General features: G+C 40.6%; 1 protein-coding gene across 1 annotated transcript; it reads left to right on the top strand.

Annotated features, from left to right (window-relative positions):
- Nucleotides 1-424: 424 nt before the first annotated feature.
- hhipl2 (HHIP-like 2) lies at nt 425-9,858 on the top strand. The gene is made up of 9 exons (XM_042500713.2): nt 425-1,019; nt 2,814-3,466; nt 4,978-5,121; nt 6,035-6,366; nt 6,518-6,644; nt 7,477-7,622; nt 7,713-7,794; nt 8,581-8,663; nt 9,239-9,858. The coding sequence occupies exons 1-9, from the start codon at nt 660-662 to the stop codon at nt 9,856-9,858; spliced, it is 2,547 nt and encodes an 848-aa protein (XP_042356647.2). The 5' UTR covers nt 425-659.
- The last annotated feature ends 4,137 nt before the right edge of the window (nt 9,859-13,995 follow it).

The raw sequence follows: 13,995 nt of genomic DNA, 5'->3' as shown, positions 1-13,995 counted from the left end.
GTGTTTTAAGCCCACGCGTAATTCACATTTTATCAAACTGAAAATTAATATGTGACATCTGCTCTTATGTGCGGTCTCTGAACCAATGGCTGATGAAAAATCTGGGTCCAGTTGCTGCACCAGTTGAAAATCACTGAATTAAGAGCTATTATCTCCCAGTATAGATGTGTAAATTGAAGCACAGCTGCAGAGTTGTTGCACAAACAGCGCGCTGCCCGGAGGCGCTTTTACATGACTGTGAGACAAAATTACAGATTGTGTTGTGGTAGCCTGTTGGTGTTTGCATGCCTCGACACTGTGCCCTGTTTTATGTATGTGAGTGCGCGCGTGTGCTTGAGAGCGTAATTGTGCGTATTCCTCCGCCAATTTGCGGTGCAGAAAACCACAGCGCGCGACGGAGAATAAAATAAAAGTCCTAATTAACTTAAATAAGCTTTACTAATATGTTTTGTTTGTGGGAGATAAAACTAAAACTTTTAAGCAGGTGGTGAGACACGGCGGGTAGATGAGGCCGAGACTGGCTGCTGGGACGCACATCCAGTTACAAGCTTTTACGCACGCGTAACACATACATCGACGTGCACGCGCGCACACTTCCACTCTGGCTCATACATAAAGGAGAGCAAACAGTTGAAGACTTTCGGAGGCATACGGCAAAAATGACAAGTATGCGGGATGCTGCGCTCCATCCAAGCGGAGCCCGGCGCGCGGTTTTACGCACAGTGGCACGTCCGAGCTCATCCACAAAGACCCTTAGCCTTCCCCAGTTTATCCTGATCATATCAGTGATGCTGCTGGTCCCGGTCCAGCTAGCATCAGCTCATCCTCAGTGTCTGGACTTCGCGCCACCTTTCAAACCCTCGTGGCACCTGGAGTTTTGCACGCAGTACGAGCAGTTTGGCTGCTGCGACCAGAAAACAGACAACGTGATCGCGGAGAGGTACTGGGACATTATTGACCAGCTGGAAGCGGCGGGTGATGAGCTCTGTGCAGACATGCTGAAGGAAATAATGTGCCAGGTGAATATATTTGCATGTCTCGAGTACTTTTTACGATGCAACTTTTTTTTCTGTCATTGAACAAACTTATTTTCCAGAATACAACATTGCTCAGTGCGATGGTAAGTAGTTAATTACTCAATAAATTTCTGTTTCAATTAATTAATTTTGAACCCCCAGTAAAACTGGTGATTTTTTTCATAAACATGAGAACAAAAAGTAATAAGTAACTTGGTGAGAAATGTTCCACAAATAGCAATAAATAAGTAGATTTAGAAAAATATTTTTTTAAAAGCTAGGGGAAAAGAGAAAAAATAGATGGAAACCATATTTAAAAGGGTCATAAGTATATTTAACATTATGTTATAAAAATTATTATAATATTAAATCACTTTTTTCCCAAGTAATTTTCTTAGTTGCTTTTAAACTTTTTCTTTTCCTTCTTTTATTTATTTATTTATTTATAGTTTTAGGTAACTTTCTTGTACTTTTTTGCTAATTTTTGGACTCATTTCTCATTCAAAGCTTGGAAAAAGTATTTATGACGATCATTATTTTATATTTAAAATTAAAAACTCTTATTTTTTGAAGCACTTTTTCGAAGGTATTTTTGAAAAAATATTTTTTCTCTTTTAAATGATTTTCAGTTAATTGTCTTGTATTTCTTTAGTCAATGCAAATACAAAATACAATTATTACATGTCAAGAAAAGGTTTCCTTATTAAATAGAGAAAGATAATCGTACACCATCTGATTTCACGTTTCTCACTTTTCCAAAACTAAGATAAAAAACTTAGATTGACTCTTCTCCACCTTTAACTACAGTTTTAATGTCTTCATTTGTCAAAAACATCAGAAAATACAATTTTATCTGTTTTACTTAACCTCTCCTGTTTTTGTTCCAAAATAAAAGCCCTCTGACAACATTTGTCAACAGAATCCTACAGCTGTTGACACAAAGCTTTTTTTTACTGTAATCATTTGCAGGACTGAGTTGTTGACGATGCAGCAGATACACAACTTCAGACATGAGTGCAGTCTGTGCTTTTAATTGTGGAAATACAGTAGTTACAGCAGCAGGCAGCTCTGCAGAAGCGCTGAAACAACAAACGTCAGTGTGAACACACACCGGTCACAGTGTGACCTGGACGTCACCTCCAGGTCACCTGATGCGCCCTGCAAGTTATAGAAAGATGAGTGTCCATATTACTGACGGTATTTAAAATCACACTGTCAGGATTTCTAAATACTGAGGTGTACCGTCACACAGTGATACGGCTTAGACTTAACGTCTGAACTGCAACACTCTGAGGATGTTTTGGTGATGCCGAGAGGTGACAGATCATTAAATGTTCCCACAATGTTACATGAGAACAAAGGAAGAACATTTTAAAAGCAACATTCAGAACATGTTATTGAGGGCTGAGATTAGGCACCTTTTTTTCTTAGATGAAAATTTAATGTGATGTCACATGTTCACATAAAAAAAACATTTCATATTTTTTTGATGTTTATAGAGAATGTTGACCGAACTTTAAGAGGAACGTTTTGGGAACATAAAGAAAACTTGCCACTGAAAACGTTACAAAAACATTCAGTTGTTTCATTGTAACAGTCTCGGAACATTTTTAGAACCAAAAATGGCGAGCTGGGTGTGGCCCAGGCTTCGGGGACACATCTTTGTCAGCCCTTGGAGGGTTAAGTGCTTTCAGTTGGACAAAGTGCACCTTTAATTTTCCCTCCTGTCTTAACAGTCCTCTGAAACATCTCTGTGATTATCAGTAACCTGCAGCGTCTCATGTCTGCTCCATCCAGGAGTGCTCTCCATACGCAGCCCACCTGTATGACGCCGAGGACCCGTACACACCTGTCCGAGAGCTTCCTGGCCTTTGCTTCGGCTACTGCTCCGAGTTTCACGGCAAATGTCGCCATGTGGTCAAATACCTAACTGAGAACCAGCTGCTGCGGGACACCTCAGAGCGAGACGTGTCCACGTTCTGCAGCGTGGTCGACCTGTCCGACCAGGACTACTGCTACCCCAACGTGCTGAAGAGCGCCGACCTGAACAGCAACCTGGGACAGGTGGCGGAGGACACCAAAGGGTGTCTCCAGGTGTGCCTGACAGAGGTGGCCAACAACCTCAGGAATCCCGTGCTGATGCTTCACAGCGGCGACGGCACGCATCGCATGTTCGTCGCCGAACAGTTGGGATTCGTGTGGGTTTATCTGCGCGACGGCAGCCGGCTGGAGCGGCCATTCCTGGACATGAGCGGGGAGGTGATGACCACGCCCTGGCTGGGGGACGAGAGGGGCTTCCTGGGGATGGCCTTCCACCCCAAATATCGAGACAACGGACGCTTCTTCATCTACTACTCCATCCTGGTCAACAGTGAGCTGGAGAAAGTTCGAGTCAGTGAGATGAAGGTGTCTGCGCACGATATGAACGTGGCCGACGCTCACTCAGAGAGGTACACGAAAAGGAACGTGTCCTTCTCTTTACTGCATCAGAGTACAGCCGTTAATATGCACGTCTGCGCAAACTGCAATTACCCTGTGAAAGACAGGGAGGACTGTGCTGTCACACACCCCCGAGGCTGTCGGAGCACTATACATCATATAGGCCTAAACATGTCCTGAGCTTAACCCTTTGAAACCTGGATCAACTGTTTATTAATGCAGACGCCTTCCTCAACCTATTCAACCCTCTAAACCTGAGCAAACTGATTTCTGTAGAGAAAAAAAGGCAAGAAATGTCCCACAAATTGTGAGAAATAAGTAAAAGGTGACAAGAAAATGATTTGAAAATCAGTTTTTACAAAGGGGGGGATTAGAAAATTAGAAAATAAAATTAAAAAAAGAAAAAAAAAAGTCCATAAAACTATATTTAGAATTATTATAATTCTATATGTAAAAATTTATGACAGAACAAAAATATATACATCGATTAAAATAAATCTTGTTTTTTCTCTCTTTTTACCTTTTTTTTTTTTAAAAAAAACTTGTTAAAATAAACAAATCAAATATTTTTATTTTAAACTGCATCAGTTTTTCGTTAACTTGAATTAAATCTTACAAAAAATACAAAAATATTCTGCACACTAGATGATGCTCCCATGAATATTTGTTACCTCCATGTTGAGGAGGTAATAAATGCTCATCAGACTCTTTTTCTGTATTTATTTTTGTTCCATCCAGCACCTATTATTCAACTGCTTTTTGATTACATGAAACCTTGGTTGCATTGCAGAGAAACTGACCTGGAAATTAGTTTTTAAAAAGGGAGGGGGGATTATTCGAAATTAAAAGAAATAAATAAAATGTCCACAGAACTATATATATGCAGTGAAGAGAACTGGGGGCAATCTAACACTTCTGAAATGTAGGAGAAGCATGAAGTTGAATTAAATGAAGTTGCATGAAATTTAAAGTAGCAGAAAATGCAAATACTCAAGTAAAGTGCAAGTACTTCAACACTGTACTTGAATACTCCATCATTGGGTGTCGCTTACTCAGAAGTCGGAGCCTGCAGTGTTGTTGCTAATCAGAAGATTGCTGATCTGTCACAGAGTTAATTAAATCGCCTCCAGAAACCGAAATTAATTCAAACAAGTAACCACTATCATGTTCACTTTCCGATGTTTATAAAACAAATTTCATGACAATTGCCAAAATCTTTTGGTTTGTTGTGTTGTCAGAAAGCTCAGACGGAGCAAACCCTCCCTCAAAGCTATCACGTCTTCCCGAAATTCAGGTGAAACGTCTCTGAACGCCCGAGGCCCGCTCTGCTATCACTCCTTTTTGTTAGACAATAATTACAGATGGATTAGTGTCATTTGCCAAAGCGTCAGTTGAGGATTTAATTCCCGGATGAATCTTGACCTGAAGGCGTTCTGCAGAATATTTATCTCTGAAAAAACAACAAATATCATCTCTGGAGGATGCGATTGTGCTGAACCCGCAGCCTTTGTTTTACTCTCAGGGTCATTTTGGAGATCGAGGAGCCGGCGGCGAACCACAACGGAGGCCAGCTGCTGTTTGGTCTGGACGGATATTTGTACATCTTTACTGGTGATGGTGGAAAAGCTGGAGATCCATTTGGGAAATATGGCAACGCACAAAACAAGTAAACCAAATTATTGTGTCGTAACAGAAACCACGAGTCTCAAGCATTGTTTTTTGATCGTATTAAAATATTGTCTGTGGGATGTAAAGTTTCAGGCGGCACTAAAATGATCAACTTTTACTGCAGACTGATATTTAATGTATAGAGAGCTCAAGTCCTGATGCTTCGCCAAACATTTAAATCTAATGTTCAAAGAACATTTAAAGGACATTTATCATTTCAAATAATGTTCGTGTAAGGTTAAAAGCTGACTGAGACGTGACGTTTTAACTGCGATATTGTGAGGATGTTTTGGTGATGTTGAGAGGTTACGCAGGAAGTGTCCCAGCTAGCAGGGAACGTTCCCAAAACACTGTCTAATACAAGCTGCAGTCGCTTGGTTCCCTCATCAGAAAACCTGTTTTTCAACATGCTCTCCTCCCAAACCGCCACATGTTGCTGCTTTGCAGTGGACCTCCGCGTCTTCATATTACGCTCTAAATATCCTTCTGCGTCTGCTTTTGACGTTTTAGGATACACAGTGATGTCAACAAAAGCACAAAAACATTCCCTATCGCTAACCACGGAGGGAGGCCGGCGCGGCGACTTGGAGCACGGCCGAGTCCGGTTAAAGTCTGACTGAGGTGTTTACATGATGGAATAGCTCGACATCCAGTCAGATTATCTGGGTGTGTTTGTTCGATTTCGAGAAATACGATTTAGTCCGATTTCAGTCAGACTAACATGTTAAAATGTATTTTAAAAGTCCAGTTTTGGTCAGACGAACAAAATATTTCCACTTTTTCTATCATCATGTTACATACTGATGGACTTTGAGACGATAACTCATGTCCAGGTTTAAGACTCATACCTCTGTGCCCTCGATTAGGGATCCAGATCTGTCTGAGACCTCTGAACTGTTTTTTTTTGTAAGGAGCGCTCTGTTGGGAAAAGTGCTCCGCATCGACATAGACGGGAGTGACTCCAGTGGGAAGCAGTTCAGGATCCCCCCTGATAACCCGTTCCTCCGTGACCCCGAGGCCCGGCCTGAGGTGTACGCGTACGGCGTCAGAAACATGTGGCGCTGCTCTGTGGACCGCGGAGACCCCGTCAGCCGCTACGGCAGGGGCAGGATCTTCTGCGGAGACGTGGGTCAAAACCGCTACGAGGAAATCGACATTATTGTGAAGGGAGGAAACTACGGATGGAGAGCCAAAGAGGGCTTCGAGTGCTACGATCTGAAACTGTGCCACAACTCCTCGCTGAGTGAGTATTTTCTGCTCAAACTTCTCCGATGAGTTGTTTTCCGTCTCGTTCGGTTCTTTCACCACCTGTCATTTCCAGCACGATTCGCTGCTTTCGGTCTAATTTTGATGCTTCAGATTTGAGTTCTGTTCATCTTTCTCTGCCACCACAGATGACATCCTCCCCATATTTGCGTACAGCCATCATGTTGGGAAGTCTGTGACGGGGGGATATGTGTACAGAGGATGTGAATCACCCAATCTCAACGGTCTGTACATTTTTGGAGACTTCATGAGTGGGTAAGATTGTGTCGATCTCGGCCAAATAGTTTACTCCAACTGTTGTGAAAAAAAGAGCTTCTCAGGAGCGAAGGGAGGAACAGCTTGTTTGCTCAGCTGTTAAATTTGAATCAATTAAAAAAGAAAAAAACATGCATTTTTTAAATCAAATGACATCACTTGAATCCTCCCTGGCTTATATTACAATTTAATAGGCCCTAAACAAGCACAAGGAGACACAAGATGACTACAAAGCTACACAAAAAGGACATAAAATGACCTCAAAGAGACACAAAATGACTTTAGTGAAACATAAAATTAACTCAAGGAGCCTAAAAGAAAAACTACAAAACAACCATAAGGAGACACAAAATGATTTAAAAAAAGACATAGAATTGCCTCAAAGAGACACAAAATGACCTTACTCAGATATAAAATGATCCCAAAGAGTCCAAAACAACTACAAACAGGACAAAACAACCACAAGGAGTCACAAAATGACTAGAGAGCTACACAAAATGACCAAAAAGGACATAAATTAGCCTCAAACAGACACAAAATGACCTTATGTAGATATAAAATGATCTCAAATAGCTACAAAATGGGACAAAACAACCACAAGGACACAAAATGACTAAAAAGCAACCCAAAAATGACTAAAAAAAGGTCATAAAATTGCCTCGAAGAGACACAAAATGACTCTGCTAAGACATAAAATTGCAAAACAAACACACAGAGACACAAAAAGATGCAAACGAGACACAAAACCAGCACAAACAGTACGTATATATAATACAGTTGAGAGATGAACTAATAATTCCTGCCCTAAATGTGATAAATGTTTGTTCGTAAGTCGAATCATGGCGTTAGAGGAAGATAAGGCGGCAGGAAGCTGGAGGGAGAGGAGCGTGTGCATGGGCGAAACCAAGACGTGCTCGTTTCCTGGACTCATCAACCATCATCACAAGTTCATCATCTCGTTTGCTGAAGACGAAGCAGGTGACGTTCACTCTCACAGCGGTTGGTTATTATTCGGATTCGTTTATTTACCTTTACGTCAATTTAACGAGTTTGCTTTTTTATTTTTAGGGGAGCTATATTTTCTGGCCACTGCGTACCCGAGTGCCACGTCTCCGTATGGGACTGTTTTCAAATTCATGGATCCGTCCAGGTGAGGTATCGGACTCGGCTTACAATTAACCCCTTAGGACCTGCTTTTTCAAAATCAGGCTTAAAAATGTTTAATATATTAATATGATTTTCCACTTTTATTGAATAATTTTTTTAACCAGCATCAGAATTTTAACCCGTTAAATGCCAGGTTTCTGTCACCATGACATTATATTTTTAGATGAAAAAAAACACACCAAAACTACACCCTAAGTAGCCTGGGATGTGTCAATGATTAGCAGCAACATTTATTTTTATTATTATTTTTGTGCAGTGTCAAATACTCACATTGTATCGCTCTGCACACAAAATGCGTTTTTTAAAATTAGGCTATGAAAAATATTTTACATTAATATGATTTTCTACTTTAACTGAGTTAATATTTTAACCATTAGTCCTAATCATAAATATCAAGCATCTGTTGATTTTCAGAATTTTAACCCTTTAAATACCATTAGGTTTAAAAAATATATATATATTATTTTCAATATACAACATTCAAAGTATTTTTTTTTCACAGTCTGGGATATGTCAGTGATCAGCAGCGACACTGACTGTGACAGGGTCACCTAGTGGAAATAGCATGTTTTTATGCCAAATATGGTCAAAATTACATCATCAGGTGGAAAATAGTCAAAATGGCAAATGGGGAGGCATACCATGACACTCTCAAGGAGACTGAAAAAAACTCAAGAAAATTAAATTGTTTTTTAACATTTTTGGAAAAATCTGAATAAATATGTTTTATGTTTTGCCCCCATTTAAACTTAAAAAAAACTCTTTTCAGACGTGCTCCTCCGGGGAAATGCAAGCAGAAACCGCTGCCTGTCAAAGTGAGAGGGAAGAAGTTTCCTTTTGTGCCGCGGGAACGTGAGTCACCTCAGCTTACCTTCACATTTTTATGACTTTGTCTTCAAACTTTATGCTTCAATTTAATGCACAAAACCTGACAAACCTCTGAAATTGCACTTTAACAGAAATACTTCCACTGTGTTTTTTTTTCATTTTTCTAAAGGGTATAAAAATAGTTTTTGTGCACTAAATATACACAACATATTTTCAACTCAAATAAAATGATGTTCGAGGTTTGTGTATAAAGATATCTGTTCTGGCACGCAAAACAAAATGCAGGCGTGCGCTTTTTATGCCTCAGTGTTCCTGTCCTCAGCAGAACCTGTTTTTTTATTCCCCACTTTACGTCTATATGCTGCCAAAATGTATAACGCATTGAGGTCATATATAAAAACTAGAAAAAGAAGTCTCCCGTTTTACATCAAACGTACTTCAAATAAAAAAGAGACAAAAAAGGAAAGCATTTCAAACATTCAGATCTTTTTTTTTGGAGCCAAATATTCAAACCAGGCTTATAAAATTCAACATATGTGGCTGCAGAGTTTAGTATAAAACTGTGAAAACGGTATTTACTGACACATGTGCCGTTTCAGTGACTGTGCTGGACACGAATGCAAAACCTACGAGACCACCGCCAAGAAAAATCAAACTCACCACCAAACCGACGCTGACGACGAGCCGCGACAGACCTGCGACGACTGCAGCCAGCACGACGACCACGACCACGACCACGACCTCGACCTCGGGGAGCACTGCTGTGAAGCCGAGAAGAAAACCACTTGATAAGAAAACAAAGACAAATAAGTTTAAACCATGGAATAAAAATAAAGTCGCCAAGAAGCAGCCAGCAAAAGCACAGCAGAAGAAGACGTCTTTGACACAGAAAAACAAAGAACAATCACAAAAGTCGGCCGTGGTGACGCCTGTCAAAGTAAAACCAAAGATCAAACAAACAGTCACAGCTGATTTAAAAAATAACTCTCTCAAAAAGACCAACAGCCTGAAAGACGACGCAAAGTTTCCTCGGAGGAAAGCTGCACCGAAACCAATCAGACACGAGAGCAACAGCACGAAGCTGAAAGATTCTGCGAAACTAAATCACGACTTCATGAACAAAACGAAGACAAACATGAAGACAAACAGAACAATGCAAAACAAACCTCAGGTGAAAAGAAAGCCAACAAAAAACACTTTAAGAGATATTTTTGATTGACTGAATCTTTTTTTGTAAATGTTTGTGAATCTATCAGTGTTGAATGTCATGTTTTAAAGGAATAGTTCAACATTTTAGGAAATATGCTTACTTGCAGTTTTTTTGGTCAACCACCTACCAGCACCTTTAAAGCTGACTGATTAACACATTAAATCCAGTTAATTTTAAGAAATATTTCACCCACTGAATGATCACTTGTTTCTACCAATGCTCACTGCATAATACGTTGACTGGCCGCTTTAAATCAAAAAAATAAATTTAAAAACGCAGCAGTAAATATGTAACCATAGGTGATGCACTGAACTCAAGTGACAAAGAAGCTCATTTACGTTTTACTGAAATGCAAACATTTCTTAATTTGCAGTAATTAGCACAGCGTGAACGTGAAAGCTCTGTTGAATTTAATTTGTTTCCTAAAATGTTCAACTATTCCTTTCAAGTACAAAGCACAACTGTTGCATGCGATTATGCACGTAACGACGCTGTTTCTTTTGCATTTTATTTTCTGGCTGTCATATAATTGAAGCCTTAATCACACCTTGTCTGTGTTTAAAACATATTATTCTGGAGGGGAAATAAGCAGAAAACAGGAAAAAAAACTTCTAAGCCAAGTGTTGTTAAAATGCTCTAATTTTAGAGAGCACGAAAGTGTCAAAAATAAACATTAGAAACTGTCTGTGTGTGTCTGTGTCTCTGTAATTAAACTTCACACTAATGATCATAACAAACCGCAGCTCATGTCAGCGCTCGAGCAGGCTGTAGGACATGTCCACGCTGGAGCAGGCTGTCGGACATGTCCACGCTGGAGCAGGGTGTCGGACATGTCCACGCTGGAGCTGGTTGTCGGACATGTCCACGCTGGAGCGGGCTGTTGGACATGTCCATGCTGGAGTGGGCTGTCGGACATGTCTGCGTTGGAGCAGGCTGTTGGACATGACCACGCTGGCGGGGGCTGTCACACATTTCCAGCTTGAGCCGGCTGTCGGACATGTCCGTGCACTGGAGTGGGCTGTTGGACATGTCCGTGTGCTGGAGTGGGCTGTCGGACATGTCCGGGCACTGGAGCGGGCTGTTGGACATGTCTGTGTGCTGGAGTGGGCCGTGGACATATCCATGTGCTGGAGTGGACTGTTGGACATGTCCGTGTGCTGGAGTGGGCCGTGGACATGTCCGTGTGCTGGAGCGGGTTGTTGGACATGTCCGTGTGCTGGTGCGGGCTGTTGGACATGTCCGTGTGCTGGAGTGGGCTGTGGACTTGTCCGTGTGCTGGAGCGGGCTGTCAGACATGTCCGTGTGCTGGAGCGGGTTGTTGGACATGTCCGTGTGCTGGAGTGGGCTGTCGGACATGTCCGTGCGCTGGAGCGGGCTGTTGGACTTGTCCGTGTGCTGGAGCGGGTTGTCGGACATGTCCGTGCGCTGGAGCGGGTTGTTGGACATGTCCATGTGCTGGAGTGGGCTGTTGGACATGTCCGTGCGCTGGAGCGGGTTGTTGGACATGTCCATGTGCTGGAGTGGGCTGTTGGACATGTCCGTGTGCTGGAGCGGGTTGTCGCACATTTACAGGTTACAGGAATCTCACCACTGAACGAATGAATTATTTTCAATACCTTTCATGCTTGGAATTGTTTTTCTGTCTTTTTATTATCACATTCTGAGATTTGTCAAAGATTATCAGCAACATTGGTTTTTATACATGATTATTTTTTTGTGCAGTGTCAGATACTCACACTCATACTGCTTTGCACACAAAATGCGCTTTTTCAGAATAGTATTTTTATTATATTAATCTATATATATTTAATTTTCTCATAATTCTCCCCCTTTTTAAAAACTACTTTTGAGGTCATTTTCAGGTCAGTTTCTTTACATTGCAACTATTTTTGGAAGTTTTAATTCAAGCCCTAACTAAAGTGAAGCAGTTAAAAATAATAATAATAATTTGTGTATTTATACCCCTTAGGACAACTTTAAATACCCTGCAGTATTACAGGCCCCCCTCAAATACACGCCTCACATCCAGCACCTCGCCACTGAAATGAGCCAAACCACCTCTGAAAAAGCAGCAGGAAATCGACGTCACACTGATCAGAAACAGAAGCATAAATTTATTAAAGATTTGTGGGTCTGAAAATATAAAAGTGTTGCACTCAGATTTAATGTAAGTCTGCCGTGTGTCTCTGTACGGTCAGGAGCCCTGCAAATTACAGAGCTACAGAACCACTCATTTGTGCTGAAACGTTTTTAAAACACAGCTCGGCTTCTGCGACCTCCGACTTCATGTTTCAACACATTTGTTTACCAAAAATAAAAGCCTTGTCTTCTAAAGTCAGAGACACAGCGGCTCCTGTTTGTCCTCACTGTCGTCTCTTTAATGTGGCCATTTTCTGCTAACGAGGCGCTTTGCCGTCAGATGACTCACGACGTGATGTTGTCCTCCTTTTAACGAGGTTTCAGCGTTTAAGTGTTTTATGTTGTTTTCTTAACAGTAAAGTTGACCTGAGACATGCTGTCCAACACTGATGGACGGGACTGAATTTAAATTTTAGGTACTTTTTGGCTGCAGGTGGAGATCACACGCCACAGATACTCAACTGACTTTGTTTGGGGGCCACTTTCGCATTATGACAGGAGGCCAGGGGCCAATCGCAGCGGCCCCATACGTGTTTCTAGGATTTTAGGACATTTCTTGGATTTTAGGATGTTTCTCAGATTTGTAGGATGTAAGGACACTTCTGCTATTTCAGAATGTTTCTGGTATTTTAGGACATTTTTAGGATTTTTGGACACTTCTAGGATTTTAGGATGTTTTAGGTATTGTAGGGTATTTCATGGATTTAAGGATATTTCTCAGATTTTAGGACATTTCAATAATTTTAGGATGCAGCTATTGTAGGATGTTTCTGGTATTTTAGGATATTTTCAGATTTTAAGATGTGAATATTTTAGGATGTTTCTACCCATACCAAGTCATAATTGTGAGACACTTTGTTATTTTGCAATTCGTAGTCAACTTCTTGATGAAGTTACTAGATGACTTAAAGATCTTTTCTCATTGCGCTGGCAGAGATGAGCTTCCATATCTAGACTTTATTCAGCCTCACAGAGCTGCACCAGGACTACAGACCTTTACTCACTGACTGAAGAAAATCTAAATTATATTAACACTTACAGCCATTTTTTTATAATCCTATTACTCTTAGAGAGCAGGTAGAGTAAGTTTTTGAGCCTCTGATGAAAACAGATCCACTTTAAGATGAAACTGGAGTGCTTCTGCTTTAACGTCGACTCCAGTGAAAATCTGTCAGCTCTGTGAGAAATGTAGCACCGTTCCTCGACTTACTCTCAGCGATGAAATGATGATCTGCGACTGACCACAAAAAACAGTGTGCAGGTCTAATTTGATTAAGGAGAAAAAAGAAATTAAGAAGGGATTATGGCAAAAACTGGCTTGTCAAAACATGATCTTTATCTTTTTTAAGCAAATTGGGATATTAACTTTAATGAAACATGGGAATCTTTTAAGACAAAAACTGAAAATTAGAGGATTGAAAGTATTGGTTTAAATCATGTTTGCAGAAATAAATAAAACCAATGAAGCTCCACAATTAAATTAGTTCATAAATCACAGAAAAAACTATTCACAAGATTTATGTTTTTAAGCAGAGGTAGTGTTTTTGTACTTGACAAGTATTTTTTTGTTAATTAAAGGATGTGAGAAGTGATGCATATTTTAATTTTCTCAGCGTTTTCGACAGTAAAGTTTCTGTAGGTGGCTTTCTCTTTTTAATCCACTCGAGCTGACCTTGTAATCAGCTGAAGCAGCTGTCACGGCTGCAACATACAAATCTGCTGGTCTAAAACAACATATCAAAGCTGAAATCGTGTACATGAGCAACAAAGAGGCTAATTTTTTATAAAATATCCAGATATATCTTCCTTCCCTGTACAGGCTGCGGTGGCGCTTCAGTAAAGGCACATTGCTCCCTACTGGCCGCAGTATGGAACTAAAACTGGGTCTCAGCTTCGCTGCTTAATCATTCAAAGAGGGTTCAAATACATTTTGACCTATAAAATTTAATGACTTTTCATGACTTTGAGGCAAGTTTTCAAGACAATACTTTCAGTGTTTTTTATCAG

This window comes from Plectropomus leopardus, chromosome 14 (genome assembly GCF_026936395.1).
Source record: "Plectropomus leopardus strain MGB_pleo_1.0 chromosome 14, ASM2693639v1, whole genome shotgun sequence".
Lineage (NCBI taxonomy): Eukaryota > Metazoa > Chordata > Actinopteri > Perciformes > Serranidae > Plectropomus > Plectropomus leopardus.
The sequence above is the reverse complement of the archived record's forward strand: the minus strand, read 5'-3'. Positions and strand labels throughout refer to the sequence as shown.

What these genes read in the sequence shown, in the direction of transcription:
- hhipl2 (XM_042500713.2), top strand. Translation starts at nt 660, where the DNA reads ATGACAAGTATGCGGGATGCTGCGCTCCATCCAAGCGGAGCCCGGCGC. An exon ending in GTGCCACAACTCCTCGCTGA is followed by an intron (nt 6,367 to 6,517) that starts GTGAGTATTTTC and finishes CTGCCACCACAG; the next exon opens with ATGACATCCTCCCCATATTT. An exon ending in TCCTTTTGTGCCGCGGGAAC is followed by an intron (nt 8,664 to 9,238) that starts GTGAGTCACCTC and finishes GTGCCGTTTCAG; the next exon opens with TGACTGTGCTGGACACGAAT.